General features: G+C 34.0%; 1 protein-coding gene across 1 annotated transcript; it reads right to left on the reverse strand.

The window, feature by feature from the left end:
• Positions 1-6,769: 6,769 nt before the first annotated feature.
• On the reverse strand, positions 6,770-17,822 carry LOC149776059 (uncharacterized). Its single transcript, XM_089942542.1, has 3 exons — positions 17,672-17,822; positions 9,032-9,103; positions 6,770-7,245 (listed from the first exon to the last, which is right to left on the reverse strand). Exons 1-3 carry the CDS (start codon positions 17,820-17,822, stop codon positions 6,770-6,772), a joined length of 699 nt encoding a protein of 232 aa, XP_089798668.1.
• Positions 17,823-18,374: the final 552 nt, after the last annotated feature.

Consider the following 18,374-nt stretch of genomic DNA (forward strand, 5'->3'; position numbering starts at 1 on the left):
TTTAAGACTGCTAGGAACCCCTCATCCATGGTACTAGAAAGATTTAAGAATTTCTGGGACACTTCGTTAGACGCAAAGCGTCTCCTTCATATGTCCAATTCTGATTTAGTTGATGCTGCCAAGCGATTAAGTAAAAGAAATTCAGAGGTGTTTATATGCCTTATCAATCAACAAACTAACTGAACCGTGTTGAAACCGGTATCATTAATCTTGATGGAAGTTCTGGTCTATGTTCTCATTGGGTTGCATACGCGACTGATCTACGTAGAGTCATTTATTTTGAATCCTACGGGTTGGCACCACAAAAATAAGTTTTAAAGTATGTGGACTGACTTTAAAACACTCCCGTCTGGTATTCAATATTACCAACACACAATAATAAATCCGCTAAAATGTGGTCGTTTAGTAATTGCTGTACTCAACTGTGTGTCAAGGTCCCTGATATTGTCAGAGACACCACCACATACAGTCGTGCATAATTATACAAGTAGACGGTATAGCCGTCTACCGTCGTTTTAAACAGACCTTAAAGTATAATGGTAGGTATTTACTGGAGATCTTCTCGCATGAGTAAAACTCAGCAAGGTGACTTATCTAACTATGCAACCCATGACGAGGTCAAGGATGAACTCGCTAGTCTTTTGTGTCTCGCAAATGTGGACCCAAATGAATTCGTTTTTGTCAGGATAAACAAAGACGATTAAAGACGAGATATATCCCTTTTGACAGATATAATTCTGCGGTTTCAAGATGCGTCCGAAGATAACAAATGGTGTTTGCTAAAAACAGTAAAATTAAAAAGCCGTAGGAATAAGTCGCAACATTCATGGGAGAGATTACTGGACGCATCGCAAGAATTGAAGACAGCATGTATGGCAACCTCAGGATGAGTAACATTATAATTATTAATGTGAGAAAACCAAAATCAGACAATTATGTGGTAACAAACTGATACGTAGACAACAACAACTGACGATCAGAAATGAGATCAGTGCACATGTTTTTAAAACCGGTGATACAATGACTGGCAATCTCAATTTGGCTAATATAATAGTTGCTTATTTGATAGAACCTTTAATAGACGATGAAACTGCAACAAAGAGATATGTGGACAACAGCAACATTTTGATGATGACATCGTTAATGACAATCATTGAAGGATCGACCACATTTTGATCTAAATATTTTAATAATATAATCGCGTTTATAACTTTTCGCCAAAAAAAATATAAATGGACTCGAAAGTCAAAATTTATCGGTATTGAACTCTCCGAAAACGAAAATGTCACCGACAGTGTAGTATATACAGTAGACACCACTCAATAATTCCATCAAACATACCGCTGAGGTTACCTGTATATACAGATGTTCAGTACTCAGCACTACGCCTTTTACGATATTTATCACAAATTCAAGTCGTTATGCATCATCTGGATTCTCTGGATATATGTTAGTGATATATCCAGACAATCCAGATGATGCATAACGACTTCCGAAGAAAAGAATTTAGGTTTGGTGTACTATTGGTGTATTTGTTTATATACATATTTGAAGGGCTATGTGTGTAATTCATGTACACGTTTCAGGGATTTTGGGGTACAGATTATAAGAGTTACAGGGTATAGCTTATATACATTTTTTTAGGCATTATTGAATGTTGTTCATATATCTGTTTATTAGATTGTTTGTATAGTTGACATTCATTTTTGAGGGATTAGTAGGATAATTGATGTACATTTCATATTCGTGTTTCAGGGATTAATGAGTGCAGGTTTTGTATCTGTTTCAGGGATTAATGAGTGCATGTTTTGTATCTGTTTCAGGGATTAATGAGTGCAAGTTATGTTCATATTTCAGGGATTAATTTAATCAGGGTTCCCACGCTAACGGAAAATGCGGAGACACAGGCATTGGCACATGATCGAGACAAGTGGAGGGACATGGTCAGATGTTCAGCAGCACAGTGCCTCAACGACCACACTAGGTCATGAGACTGATGATGATAATGATGATGACTACTGGTGTCTTGAATAAGTCGCTAAACTACCACCTACTTAAAATTGAATGAACTCCCAAATCGAGGTTCAACATTACAGATATAATCAAGCATGTGAGTGGCAAACCAAACTGAAAAATATCGTTGAAGAGTATACAGTAAAAGTACATAAATATCGCAGACTTGAAGTTGTCGTTGCCATAGTTGTATAGTCGGCATACGCAGGTATCGCTGCAACCGGCGCATTGCTATCAACAATCACAATGACATCGCCAGCAGTTATAATAATGTGTTTCAGGTGCAACAAGAATTTCTAGTATTCTTAATATCATCGCAAAAAATATCTAGCATAATCCAAATTATCTTTGTTGATATCATCAGGTCTTAGTGATGGAATAATATCAGATACTGAGTTCACCGAAATGATTAAGATTTACCATGAAGCAATGAATGTCAGAATCTACGTCGGATTTAGAATATCGGGATTTAAAATTAAGATTTAAAATCACTGGCTTAACAACTAATAGACAATGTTGTCATCGCAAGAATTACTACAGCAGATCGTCGCTAATGCAACTCCTTCAAGAACAACAATGATATTAGCAAGCTCAACCAGTCATGAATTTAGCGTTAGCTTTCCAAATGTAATTCCAGCGAAAGAAATAGCACTAGCACAATTTAGCGTATATCATAGTTGGCCAAATATTAGATCAAATTCATTCGGTGGGTTTGCAAGCAAATAAGTCTCTGGTATTTGCGTATAAAAATAGACCCGATGGAACTCCCGATGGGCTCGTTGTTGATATGTTCACATGTAGCTATCAAATGGAACAGATAAATGATGAATTCCAGCGTAGCATCAAATATATATATCCATCATCAGTCTAAACCGTATTGGGATGGCCTAAAGTAGCATCTGTTTATTAAGGAGTATTAGCATGTCGGCCTGTTGATTTCTTCTCGGACAAACGAGTATTTTAAAAACTTCCCGAATCTCGAAAAAAAATGTCCATGGAGTCCTTTGAGATCTACTTTCACTGCATGTGCTTTTACAAAACTTCATGCAATGGAACTAAAATGTTATTATAATAAAGATATTAATACAGACTAATTCTTCAAAAAACATATCGATGATTTTTCCTACAACATCAAGTCAGAATACAAATACGTGTTCGATCAGCTGCAAACTTTGTTTTAAAGCGTCACGCAATATTATAGTAACGATACAAAGCAGAAGATCATCGCAACGATATATTTAGAATGAGTTGTATCCGATCATGTGTTTGCCAGTAAACTTATCATTGAAATTTAATTATTTATTCTGATGAAGTAGTTAATGTTTCAACCATTAAACAATCATTCCTGGATGCATATGTAATTACAGAAGAACAATTACCAACATTCATAATGCCAGAATTTAACTCTGAAGAGTTTAAAAAAATCACTCATCGACGTCATCGATAGAAGTTTCCTAAAAGTGTTGCCGTATAGAACCAAAATAACCCCGCTATCAAATATACTCGTCATATTTCACCAGGAATTGTTAACATAATAAACTTTTGTCAATCTTGTATGTGATTTTAATAATGGATGTTATCAAGTACATTAGTCAGGCTCAACATAGATATATGTTATACATATTTAAACCACAAGCAACCCCTGGAATTTTGATTGTGCAAGAACCCGTTAATCCGGTTTATCTGTGATGTCATAATCCACTATCATCTATGATTAAGTTCAAGCTTACTGACTAAATCAGACACTTGTTTGATTCACAACAAGACGTTTTAAATATTAATCAGTATGCAAGCTCATAAAGCTCTTCACACTCAAGGAATGTAAAAAACATTTGTTTTGCAGTGGAAGTTTGCGTTTTATAAACTATTATTCCTTGATTCAGTCAAGTGGTATTATATAGTGTATCAAAATTTGAGAATTTTTGAAGAAACAATGAAATATTTGAAAGAGCCGTCAGAACAATCTTGGCACTTACATACAGAAAAATGCATTAATACGCGAAGAATTTTTTTTTGTTTACGCAAGAACAATTCAATGAGCTGCAGCAAGAACATGTTCTGATTTATGCACATTCTTGTGTTGAATTTTATCAGATTTAAAAGTTATCTGATTCTGATAAAAATAAATATTATTATCATAATAAAAATAAATATTATAATAGGAAAAAAAATAAATATTATAATCTGAATTTTAAAGAAAAATCTACTGCACGGATTCTTGTTTAGATTTCATACATCTAGTGGGTAAAATGATACTCAAAATAATAAAATTCAGTTAGATTTCATAATTCGGTGGGGTAAATGACTCGTAGATTATTATAATGAGATAAATGATGATCATATATCACTTGATCCAGCATTAAGAGAACTTAAGAAATTAATCAGACTACAACCAAATAAAATTCAGTGTGAAATAATTTCAGAAACTCCTATGCATGTTTTTGGAACTTATGGAGACCAGTTGATGTGATACTTGCAAGCAAAAATGATAGTTCGTGATACAGGTTGAGAACAATTATTTCTATAGCATACATTTTTTTACTCTCAAATCTACCCGTATTATCGCACAGCAGATACTCGACGGCAAAATATGGACGTTGAGATTCCAGGTTGTGATGGCAAAGAAAAGCTTTTGTTATATGATATTGTTTTAGTTCCTATGAATGTTGTTAACGATGGACAAAACTCCATGTACGCTAGGATATGCTACAATATTTCATTCGTCACCAAGGACTAACTATTTTGGATACTAATATTTGCATTGCTGATGATCGCATCGAATGGTCAAATTTAGTTTCTCACAGTAGCGAAGATAGATAGTATTAAACTAACCTAAAATGACAGAATGTATTGCTTACAAACCAAATGTTTATTTCATTGTTTATACGGGATCAAATATTTTCCTAACATATATTTTTCTTTTACCCTGCATATACTAGACCTAGGGTATCATTTTAATGATGATGTACAATGAATAGGACCTATGAATAATACGAATCTCCAATGATCATTTGGGTATGACGGCACAAAACCTTTCATTGAAACTATGTTCCGATGAAAAGGTATCAGACCATTTGGGAACCTGACATATATACAATGCGAATTATTTAAATATATAATAAAGAAACTGTATATATTATCAGAGAAAATGGCAAAACAGCTCGTGGAAAACTATAATGTTACATAAATGTGAATTCGAAAAGCATGATAAATTAGTTCTAATCATGAGGGTTGGTTTCATATGGTGATCTGAAACATTTACAAATATACTATCCTTGGGACAAATGTCACACAATACTGAATTCGACTAATGAGTAGAATACTCTACACGAACTGGAAGATAAATCTATAAAAGATGCAACGCATGAGAGGCTAGTTTTTGATCATGTGTAATGACGCTTATATAGAATACAACATTATCAATAAAGAATAAACAGTATTTGCAAAAATGTGTCTGAATAAAATTAGTCTTAACAACAGTAACATTCCATTCCTCTCAATGTGACTCTTAGCTATATTTCAGACCTTTCTCCGATATTTGTACAGAGTATCTGTCTTCCTATATCATGTAACCACAATACAGGGGGATATCTAATCAGTTTCGGACCAAATTCAAACCCTTTCTAGCGAAACCCAGCCCTCTCACCACTTCGATAAATGATATAAACCCCCAGAATTTTCATAACCTTCGATGAATGCTTATATTAGGAACACATATTTCTGAACGAGATTAGTGAGCACTCGCTCATATATGCATGTATGCAAATATGAATGGATTGTTGGATGATGCATGTTAGATGTGACTGTTTATGCTCAAAAAGAAAGTCGAAACAGTCCAAGACAACGAAATGGTGATAATTCGGTAGAATTATATAAGAAAGAATTATATAATTGTCTATATAATACTTAAATTTACCTTTATAATATAAAATATGTATCTTGAATAATGTATTTTAGTGAAACACTTCGAGGATCTCAAAGCGACTAGTAAAATCTGATCTCAAGAATGCACGGATAAAAACAGTAACGTTGAGCTTTAAAGGGCTTGTATCTACTATTGTCAGTGACCTCAAGATACCAATCACGTTAAATGATAGGTTTTGCAAGGTGATGATACTACAGCTACTGTGCCTTTGATTAAACTCAGAAACAGACAAATACATATGGTTGTACATCTTTCACATTAGTATGAATTAACAGTAGGCAGCATATCATATTTCGGGCCATGTGCTACCAGGTAATTTTGCCAAAACCTGATACATAGAATAATGCCTATCTCAGCTTACCAAACGCTAATAATAGAGGTTATACAAAAATGTCCATACCTTAATGGTTATTTAATGAATCTAATCCATTTTTATTAACGGAAAAGTAAAAACAACAGGCAAAGTAGACATATTACAATGCTGTTAGATATATGTAAACATTATTATAGCTATCTGTCTGTTATCTATACGATAGTGAGTGAACATATAATGTTTGTGTGTGCCACAAAGGCTACATACGTTTCTAAAGGGGGTTCTAAAGAGATACCTCTAGATTTTATATATATTCATATCTTCTTTTAAATTTTATTTGCAAGTATCTCTTAGAAACATAATTACCATCCTGCCATTAAACAGGTGATGGGAGTGATAGAACAAAGAAATTGAGCGGAAGTGGAGTGAAGACCAGAGAAACGTTTCGAGTCATGATGATTTACTACAAATCAATGAATCCGTCATTCAACATAAATACACAGGCTGCCATAATGACACTATTTTGAACAAACAACACATGCTATAATTCGTCCTTGAACATATGGGGGACATGGCAAAGACCCACACTGGGCTTGAACCACGTACATAAGATGGCCGTTATGGTCGGCAAAACCTCCGAATACCGGATCCGGATTCGCATCAACACACACATAATTTGAGTTCCCTACGTGTCCATAATAACCTGACATCAGATAGCCGGTATATTCCTGATGCCATCCTGGATAGCAGTCAGTTCTACCTGGGATCATAAGAGTGGTTGTACGGGGCGTTCTACATACGCAGCATGAGGCATCGTCTTGTACAGACACAGTTGAAAAGGGGTTAGATGCACTGTCAAGTTCGTACTCAGCGCCGTATATATAACCAGTGTAAACAGTCCCCCCGACGTGCTTTCCCCAAGTCGGAACATCCGGTAAGCAAAGAAAGTCAGCAGCCCCTCCACTATGTGAGTAGTGAGATCCAGCAGTAAAGCCTGGTTTAAAAAGGGATAGATTACTATTGTAGGTAATAGTGTTTGGTAAAATTTCTCTTTCCTAAATGCAGTCGGAATTTACCCATCATCAACAGTAGCGTTTCATATTGTTTAAACCAAATTAAATTCCGTTAATTGTAAATTGCACAATTCTTTTTAAATTTTCGGTACGATTGATACGACATAAACTTGTGCAGCCTATACACTAAAAGAAAGAAACAATTTCAAAACATCATATTTCGAGTAATGAAGTAATAGTAGCTCAAATTTTGATGCACATATATTTCAATACTTTGCCAACAACATAAGTTTGCTTTCGAAAAGTATTTAATTACTTCCTCATATATGAAAATACTCTAACGCATGCTTCCAAGCGATTTTTGATTGTGTATGCATATATAGGTTATATTCATTTTGCTGCATGGAAACTGATATTGTATTATCTTAGCTTGAGCACTAAATGGAAACTGCATTTATTCTCAAGCATGGAAATATTGCTTTGCTAAATTTGTTTCACTCATCCCGTTTAATAGTGTACTTCTTGTTTTCTATAAGGTTTCTCACATGACAATTACAATGTTGAAATAGAGAAATAATGATTCTTTATGACTTATATTGAATAGGTGATTGCATGTCACTAAACTCTGCTTCCAGTCTACAGTTATTAACACTTATAAAAGAGGAATAGGTACAACATGATGTATACATCTGCGTTAACCGCTAAGAGAAACAGCATTCCCCTAAGGTAGGTAGTGACGTGGACTGGCCCAAATGCATTACGTTTAGGGATACTAAGTTTTCCAGAGTATGAGATGTTAGTTATTGAAAGTGCAATAACTAAACTGGGAAATTTCAAAAGACTAAATTGTATCGGCTGTTTTTCTTTCTTTCTAATGTATCTACCTCTGTTAGCGTTGATAAAAAATGGCCTTTCACCGCTAACTCACTTTTTGAGTGATGCACATTTGAAGTACGTGCTAGATGTATACTTCATAATCCAATTTATATTCATCAATCATATACAACATGAATGAAATTAACATTATTTTACCAATAACGGAGACATACAGAGTCCTTTCTGAAACGGCCTTGTTAGCTATAACAGGAAATTCCTAAGAATTAATTTTCTCTGTGCATTAAATCCGATGCAGGAAACGAAATTCTATGGCGAAACATTGAATACACAAATTAAATACGATATATAGCCCACTTACGGTGAACGCTTTGGATCACACTAGACACTATTAACTTAAATTCTGCCCTACAATGAGACTTAAAACTTTATATTTTTCCGCAAACCCATATCATAGCTTTAAGGATGATGTCCTTTAAGCAGTAATGAAGTCTTTGTTTTCCCACTCTGGATAAAGCAAGGTGATTTGTAGCTTATTTGGAATATGTGTTCTTTTATTGATCAGATCCTATATATCGAGATAATGAACGAATACATGAATATCGGCAGCAAAATCTACTGATTAGAAAGGACAGATTATGCATAAAAGGGGCCGTACTTTAGAAAACGTGTATTTAGATAATGATCATACCCTTCCTTCCATTACAAAACATGACTAAATATATATTATTGTTCATGTCACTGCAAATTTCGAAACCTAACTCGATATCTAGAAAAGAAAGCCATAATGGTACAAAATGCTTGTAAATCATACTTGAGGATGAACAATGTTAGATAACTAATATAATAAATATTGATCTTCATTTTAGCTTAACATATCCAAGAAAAAGTTGGAGAAAATTTGTCTTTAAATTCAAATGGACTTCCCCTTACCTTTGTAAACAAGTTCTGTATCATTGCCTGGACACGTGATCCTCCCCCATCTCACGTAGGTTGATGCATGTCCTACAGATGAAATAACACATATTCATTTAAATGATTCATGGTTTACTACACTATTAAGTACGCAGAGAACGGAATTGATGTGCTCTCCTAAGATGTGCCCAAGTCTCCTTTACAAATCAGTTTCTTCTCGTGGAACTGGCAACTCTTTGTATGTCATTTATAGCCAATTACTTATGATCAAATCTATGCTTGCTTCTAGGTCTACAGTGGTACTAAGCCTAAGTATCCAACACAGAGTTTAGCTCTTTGAAATATCGAAGAGTATTCTAATGTTCGTACAGACGCGGAAAAGGCTGACAATGACAAGACTAACGTGCATGCTAAGGTCGCTAAGCTCAAGAAAGATTTATAAACAACCAATAAAAGGTGGAAATGCGTCAACAGTGAAAATGAGAAGCAGAAGCTGTAAAACCTTGACGGAATGAAGAATGGTTGCCAAAACGGCTGCACAAACCTACGACATAGGGAATTAATAAAAAACATGGATCTCTTCAGTACATACTTTTCTGCAGAATGGTCATATTTGGGAAGTTAGATTAGAAGTTGTCCTTTATTTGGGAAGTCCAAAATCATCATCATTTATTTTATTGTCTGTAGGGATAACTTAGCTTAAAATTGCAAACACATATGTATATGACTAGAAACAATAATGTATTATTATGCATCATGCATCAGAAGACTTGATACAAGCCTAAAATCGTAGAGGGAAGAAGTATGAATTACTCTAATAATCCAGTTCACAAATGTATTAAGAACTAACTATGTTTGGGTTACAAAACTTCACTAACCTATGAAGGAGTTGTTTGTTTAGTCGATCTAATCTAACTCAAAGATAAAATAGAATATGATACAAATATACATCTAAAAGAGTAAACAATTAAGAGCTTCACATTGATTAAGTTAATGTCTATTTTGTTGTGTATCTATATCAATCATTGCTATATCAGGACACTTTTTTTATTTACGAGAATCAGAGCTGCTGTGTGGGTGTGCAATTACATTACGACCGACATGCTTTTTGGAACCCCACACATCGCGGTTGGGGACTTAATTTACTTCACTTTCACTCAACGATAATGCTCCGAAGCTGAGCAATAAACACGCGCAAAGCACTAGCGCGCCTAGATCAACGCGTCGATGGCGTCTCCACCGTGGAGTGTCTTGAAGATTTTCCAAATTGATATTCGAACAGCCAACCAAATAAGACCACCCATCAAAAGACCGAGACGTCATGAGTGTTTTACAGTCATATATAATTTCAACAATCTGAATAAACACAACCATGAGCTAGTTCAATTTTACGGCAAATATGCTGTAGAAATCTGGTAATTTAAGTTATCGGGAAAATTGTTCTTTCGGGCTAGGGTGTTCTTTGACTCATCAAAAAATAAATTTGTTCAAGTAAAAGAAGTACGTCAGCATGTCATTTTATACTACAAACTAGAACAAAAAAATTGTTTTCAAGCATATACATCCCGCCCGATTCTTTAGAAACATATGGCTGCTCCTTAATACAGACTTGACTTCAACGAATGTTCACTAGAACTCTAGATAGTGATCATTCTAAGCACTGTTAGCATCAGAAGAAGATGTTAATTTCAGCTTGGGAAACGTTATTTCGTAACACTGGAATCCAATTTACTTGGCGTGTTGTACTGAACGGCTCAATTTATGGTCGTCATTAACAAAGGAAGTTTGGTAATTGTTCCTAATTAATCTGAATTCAAGATATATTTGCCCGAATAATAATGTGGAAAATGTTCTATATGTAAATTCGGAGATTTTAATTTCCAACAAATGCATTGCAATCTTCTTCGATGTTGCGACATTTATATTACATTCTACAAATGAGAATTAATGCATGGGTAACGATCAGATCTTGTGGGATATTGCTTCATTTCAGTGAAATACGAAGGCAATGATGCTGTAAATGTATCGTTCTGTATTATTCTGTTCACTCCAGACAGTGCAATGTCGCTGACTTTCGTATGATAATTAACACAGTATATGGTACATGCTGCAACAGCAATACGGGAAAACAATGCGTCTGAACCTTTCGATAACATATTATTGAGGAACAATAGTAAGATTCACTGCGTACAATGTACTGAAAATAGATCTAATAGCTGTTTCCTAGTTTTTGTTTCCTTTTATGTAAAGGATTTGGGTAGATGCAGTAGAAGCAACTAAACCATTTTGGGATAAATGTAGAAACCAAAGTTTTTCTCAACTGGATCATACTACTACATAGAAAACGTGACAAATGATGGCATAAATATGTTTCCGCTCAAGATCAAATACTCGCCTATAAATGAAACTTAATTAAGGTGTATAGACAAAACTATCTTTCAAAAGTTAAACAAACGTTGAACAAATAGTTCAGATCATGAACAAAGAGTTCAGATCAGTGTTATGTAAATATTTTTATACTGGTTCGAGCTGTCGTTTTCTCTTTATGTGTTAATTACCACGTTATCTGTAAAAGTGTACGTTGCATTAAGCACTAAGACCCGTTAATGAAATGTCCTTGAAAGTGTCATCATAGTCAAACTGCATAATCTGGTGCATTTCTCAGTTCAAGAAATTTAAATATTGCTCGTTGCAAAAACATAACATGTGTAATTTATTCTCATGTGTGGTATACAGTAACACATCCAATGAACAACATCAATAAAAGAACTGTTCGAATCAATTTTATCAAGTTATGAGATAAGGAGGATATGATCAAATTAGCAACAGTAACATATTGTCAATTTAGGTCAGCTTTCATGAATTTAGAAAAGAAATAATTTTTCATGGAAATTATCAAATCTTAATATCATATCGCCAAGTGATTTATGTGACTTGTAAATATTAGCACAACATACCACACTAGTTTTTTAACATGAATAAAATATATGCAAATTAATATTCATTTTCAAATACGTTTGCAGATGTTTATGAATGCATTTTTCTTTATTATGATTATCTTACAGTTTAAAGATAGGTTTTCAAAAGTTGAGCACATGGAGAAACGGGCTTATCTTGAACTATATCCTTTGGCAGCACAAACATCGAACGAGTGCCATAACACGCCAGTACGTCAGATATGATGATGTGATTTCATGTCACTCGTAATGCATGTTTTAATGATGCGAACACGATCTAAGTAACTGTCCAAATGAATTTCATGATGTTTCACATTTTTTTTACTAATTCAGCATTTAAAGAAAAGTGCAGTTTTTTCTTCTTCGTCCAAACAAACGACGAATAACACTTTGAAATATTTTAAATCTCTTCCCTCAACTCATCAAACGTCATTAGTAATAGATGTATCAACACTTCATGATCCGAAAGGTTCAGGACTGATGGTCCTTAAAGGTTTACTGTTGGTATTGTGAATCTATCTTTGTTTTGATCGTCGTTCATGGACTGTTTCATTTTAATAATCATATCTAAAATGTTTTGTTTCAGTGATGGACTGAATAATTTCAAGTCACTGCGTTTAAATGCACACCAAACTCAACTAGGACTGCAGGCTGAAGCTACTGGTAGTGGTGTTATTGTAATGTTCATATTATCTTCGAATCAAGGTTTAAAGAAAGACAAATTAAATTTAAATTTAATAGTGATCACATCGTTTCAGGTTTTCAATCGGTGATATCCCCATTGCCAATATATATCTTTGTATTTTGGCAGATATAAAGGATGTGCGACACCTACCAAGCAATATTTAGATTCTACATTTTAAATATGTTTACCACATGGTCATATTTGTTTACCACATGTCATGTCTTCCTTGTACTTCATGTGTCAATACTTATAAGATGATATATTACACTGACATTTATTGTCAATGATACTTGGGGGCTGTAAATGCATTATTTATTAAAAACAATCAAACGCAAAAGAAACGTTATGTTAATATCCACTGAATTTACTTTCCACCTCTTCATTCTTCTTTGGTCTTTTTGCTGAGGTAAAATGTAAACATTACGTATGAAATATTGCAGATTTATTACAAGAAGAAGTTTTTATTCAGGTAAGCTGGTGTTACATGTACAACAGAGGCAAAACTGTATATTATGTTCCTTAATAATTTTATCCAATCTCTTGACATGTTTACATATTCTTACCAACGAATATGATGACACACACACACACACACACACACATATATATATATATATATATATATATATATATATATATATATATATATATATATATATATATATATATATATATATATATATATATATATATATATATTCTATCGGAATCAATCTCTATATACTAGACATGGAAACTACTAAATCTACATGGATATATATATATTTCTGTATTAGAGGTTGACTACTCTTCCAGTTCGCTTTCAAATGAGAAAGAAAATGATAGAGAGTGAAGAGGTAAAATCAATATTTATTTAATTTGAAAACCTCTTATGTACTTCTTTGTTTTCCATTTATAAAATTATATGAGAATTTTAAGACTAGATGTTTTGAAAAAATGATGCCTTCAACAATTGATACTACAATATTAGATTTTAAAAGGGTTTTAGCACTTTGACCATGTTTAGAAAAAGTGTTTGTATGGAATAAATAATGAGATCTTAGGACTATGTCCTTCGCACTTTGATTTTTAGACCGATAAAATAACCCAAAGTTGTCTAGGGCAATTTCCAATATAAATGTATACTCGTGAAAATGAGCTCCAGGAGGAATCACATGGAGATTAGGAGGACCGATATGCAGGATATGCAGTTTGGGCAGCAATACGCTGATCATTTGCCTGAATACTTCCAGCAAGGCAAACAAAGGCTTTTTCTTCTGACCGTGCCTGGGGCATCCACAGAATTACCAACATGTACATTCGGCATACATCTAGACAAAAGTAGGTGGCACTTTTTATATTGCTGAAGCACTTGAACTTTTCTGATATACACACACACAACACATTCTTTTATTTTGAACGAGTTTTAAAGCCTTTAATGATCTGCTTTAACAAGTGTGTTCCAATTTGCATTATCTTTCTGTTACATAACACACAATTCTGTATGGAATATTGCCATTATTGAGTATGGGTAAAATATATAAAGCAAATTTAGACATTAATAACTCAAGCCCGAATTCCAGCTCAAAATGTTTTTACCACTTTGTGCAAACAAATATCTATATGGTGACACATGCATAGTTCGGAAATTTTAATTTAATGTAAAACGTATTAATCTCTCATTGCATATATTTCAAGCCGAATACTGTATTCATGTACAGTTCTAAAATCACTTGAATAACAGGTGACGTTAAGCAAAGTTATTGTATATTAAGCTCGATGCATGGGAAAATACAAGAAAAATCTTTGAAAATTTGTGTGTCATTTACTTATATATAACAAATTAATAGCTACTGATTTTCATTAGGATTCATAAAACGGATTGTAAAAGGATTTAAACTCACCCTTTGATGTGTCCTTCACCAGTCGCTGAATTGTTCTTCTACCCTTATCAGTCTTTCTAAAACGGTGTTCGCAGAGGCACTGCTTGTGCGGTCCCTTGGTTCTAACGATGATATCGCTTGAGACTGCTTGCTGATAGCGAGGATAGCGCACAGTGAACACAGAATTGCAAACATCTTATATGTGTGTATAGGCAGTCTCAAAAACTTAGCTGTTCCTTAGACAATGAGTTCTCTAGTAGACTGTCTGTAATAGACGACTGAGGGCTATTGAGGTATTGAAAAATATATGCTTTGTTTCTATAGTTGAAATTCCTCTTAACCAGTCCATAAAACTCCCCTTGGAAAATAGAGGCATCTCGATAACAGGTGTTACATTCCCATTGGTCACTTCATTTACGATCGTTTTATTTTAACATTAGTTCACAGATGTCTGCGCGTCGCATGCGGTATAAATGTATCATATATAAGTAAACATGGTACAAAAAATGCAAATAAATCTTCTGTCTTTCTCTGTTTACGAATCTTTGTTTTATTACTATATTGAAAATTGAAAATCAAAATGATTTAATTCATATTGCTGCATTTGAATACGATAATTAAGATAAATATTTAAAGAAAAAATATTATGATACTGTTACTGAGGTTGATTGGATTCCTGCGTTATTTTTCGCTCGAAAAAATACTAAAATTAATCTTAATGATGAAGAATATAAAGAATTCAGAAAATACATATATAATCAAAGAAAGACACAACTTCAACGACCAGAATCACCAGAAGAATTTCAAGATGTACCTGAAGCTATCGGTAGCGGTTATAATTCTATCTGTCCCGATAACGTTGTCAACGATGTATCTCGATTAGAGGTTCTTATTGGAGGAAAACGAGCTGGAAATAACTCACGCGAAATAATTAATGAAGCAACCGATATCTGCAGAAGATTATTTCAGGTTAATATTATTGATGTAGCTATTTATCGTGATCTTATTGATGAACTCGTAGACGACTACAGCGATTAGAGATAAGTAATTAAATAAATGATCGTACATAAAGGTCATCGTGCATCGTTGCCAGCTCGTGTTGTAAACTCGCGGTTACATATATATAAATTCACGTACGGTGGTGAGTTAGGTTTTATTACACGAATAGCTCCTAAACTCGGTCCCATTGCTAAGCACTTATCAATGAAAGCGATGGATTTTGTTCGCGATAAAGCCGCTGCCAGCAAAGCATTTGACGCCGTCAAAGACAGAATATTAAAATTAATACGAGGAAATAAACCAGTTATAAAATTACAGAGTACCACTGAGATGCCCGGCGATGTTAGTAAAATAATAAATGATTCTGCTAATCAAAAACTAGCATCGTTGGCGCAGACTGAGATAATAAATACTAGTATATATGGAGATGGTCTTCGTTTTAGACGATACTATTTTATAATAAAATGTTTTCGCGAACATCTAATTATGCTTTTAATGTACATGAGTTGACAGAGAAAGATGAATCAGTACGAGATTATCAATATTACTAGTATGACGCGATAACACCAAATAGTAGTAGTCGAACTGAATTACAAGTACACGATACAACAAGATATTTTCTGCCATATGAGGCATTTATCGAGGTAGTTGGTAAAATCGTAAAAAATGATGATACTAATTATGGTTCAAATTTAAAGGTTGGATTCGTCAACAACGGTAGTATTGCGTTATTCAAGAGCGCCGCTTATATGATTGATGGAAAATAAATTGAAGCGATTAATGATAACGTTGATGGCGCAAGAACAATTACTGGCCTAGCAAGATACTCAGATGATTTCACCAGATCAGCTGGTCCTAGCATGATGTTTGCTAAAGATAATTCTGATAGCGCTGATTCTGATCAATATACAAAAGGAACACCAAAGAAAGCTGATGCTAGTGCAAATATTGATATAGAACCAATGATAATGGGTTCTAATCCTAATTTTAGTCTTGGATTCGCTGCGCGTAAAAATATGTTATCACCTGATAACAGAAGATTTTCATGTGCTATTCCATTATCACATATTTGTGGATTCCGTAGTTGGTTTAGAAAAGTTATTTTTGGAGCCAAACATTCGATTGTCTTTTATAGAAAAGGTGATAGCAACGATGCTATTTGGAGACACAAAATTGGTAATGTTCCTAATACCGATGTTGCTGATGACGGTAAAGTTGTATTAGAAAAACTTACTTTATGGATGCCATCAATGACACCATCAATAATTGAGGAAAAAAATTACTGTCCTTCATGGATCAAGGTGGTAAATTTGTTATATCCTGGTTGACAACGGTTACAGATAGTATTACTTCTACAGCTAATGGTAATTTTACTTGGCATATAGCATCTCAGCAAGGTGTTTCTGCACCAAGGCATATCTTTATAGCTCTTCAATTAGCTGATCGATTAAATAATCATACTAGAAGTCATATGATTTTTGATCATTTTAAAGCTAGTGGAATTTCACTGAGAATAAATGGACATCAAGAACCAATCGAAGAAATTTCATTAGATTATGCATATAATTCAGTAGCACGTGGATATCATCGATTGTGGAGTTGTATGGGACGGGATCAAAATATTGATACCGGATTGCAAATATCACAGTTAGATTTTAAAAATTTCTATCCGATTTATTACTTTTCACTTGAACATCTTGATCTATTAAAACAATCCGTTGTTGATATACATTTTAAGGCCAGAATAGATAAAGTAAATGTTCCATTTAGAGCGGTTGATGTTATACTCAGTGATAAAACCATGATTCTTGAGGATATTGATGGTCGTATGAGAATTACTGATACTCCTGTGGAGAATGTAATTTAAATCAATCACGTTATTTATAAAATGCCATATGAACATGTTAGTGTGACTCTGACTCCAAGTCAGACAAAAAACTTCAATCAGATACAGGAAAAAAATATGGAGTAAAATTAACGCTAAAAAATAATCAAATTCAAGGTGGACCAAATAAATTATCAATAACTAAAACGCAGCAGAAACATTTTAATAAAGCAAAACCATCTAACAATGGAGTACAAATTGATCTATCTGCAAGTGCTATCAAAGATATGATTAAAATAGGTGGATTTGTTCCATTATTAGCTGCGTTACCAGCGTTATTCGCTGCTGCTGCACCAGCTGTAGCAAAAGCTGCTGCATTAGGCGCTGTTGAAACAACTTCGGGTATTGCGCTGAAAAAAGCTGTAGGAGGAAGATATAACAAGAAAAGGACGAGAACTTCGACTAACAGGAACACCTCCATCATGGTACGGAAAAAGCCTAAGTTTACCAGGAACAAGGTACGGAAAATAATAACACCGATATCGAATTATGATTTAATTGACGCCGCTAAAAAACTAAAACTAAAATTCTTTCGAGCTGTATTTATGCGAGATCGATTACCAGCGCATCCAAATAAATATGAAACAGGAATCATAAATCTCGATAACAGTACCGGATCAGGTACTCGTTGGGTTGCTTACGCTATTAATCCACTTGAAATTATTTATGCTGACTCATACGGATTGGCTCCACCTCAGGATTTTTTAAATTATGTAGCTCAGTTAAATACTCCAACGTGGTATTCTACGTTACCAAAACAAACACTAACTGATCCTTTGATATGTGGCCGTGAAGCAATAAATGTTCTTGCTGCGATATCTAATTCTGATAAACCATATCATAAAACCGTCCACGAGTACACATCAAATAAATTAAATCAATCAATTATGAATAATGTCTGACATTTTTGGCAGATTTCTGCTATCAAGAACAGTAAAACGTATATTAGAAAAAGAAAAATTTGCTATTGGTG

The sequence above is a fragment of the Sinohyriopsis cumingii genome, chromosome 18 (genome assembly GCF_028554795.1).
Source record: "Sinohyriopsis cumingii isolate HCF-2022 chromosome 18, ASM2855479v2, whole genome shotgun sequence".
In the NCBI taxonomy this organism is placed as follows: Eukaryota; Metazoa; Mollusca; class Bivalvia; order Unionida; family Unionidae; genus Sinohyriopsis; species Sinohyriopsis cumingii.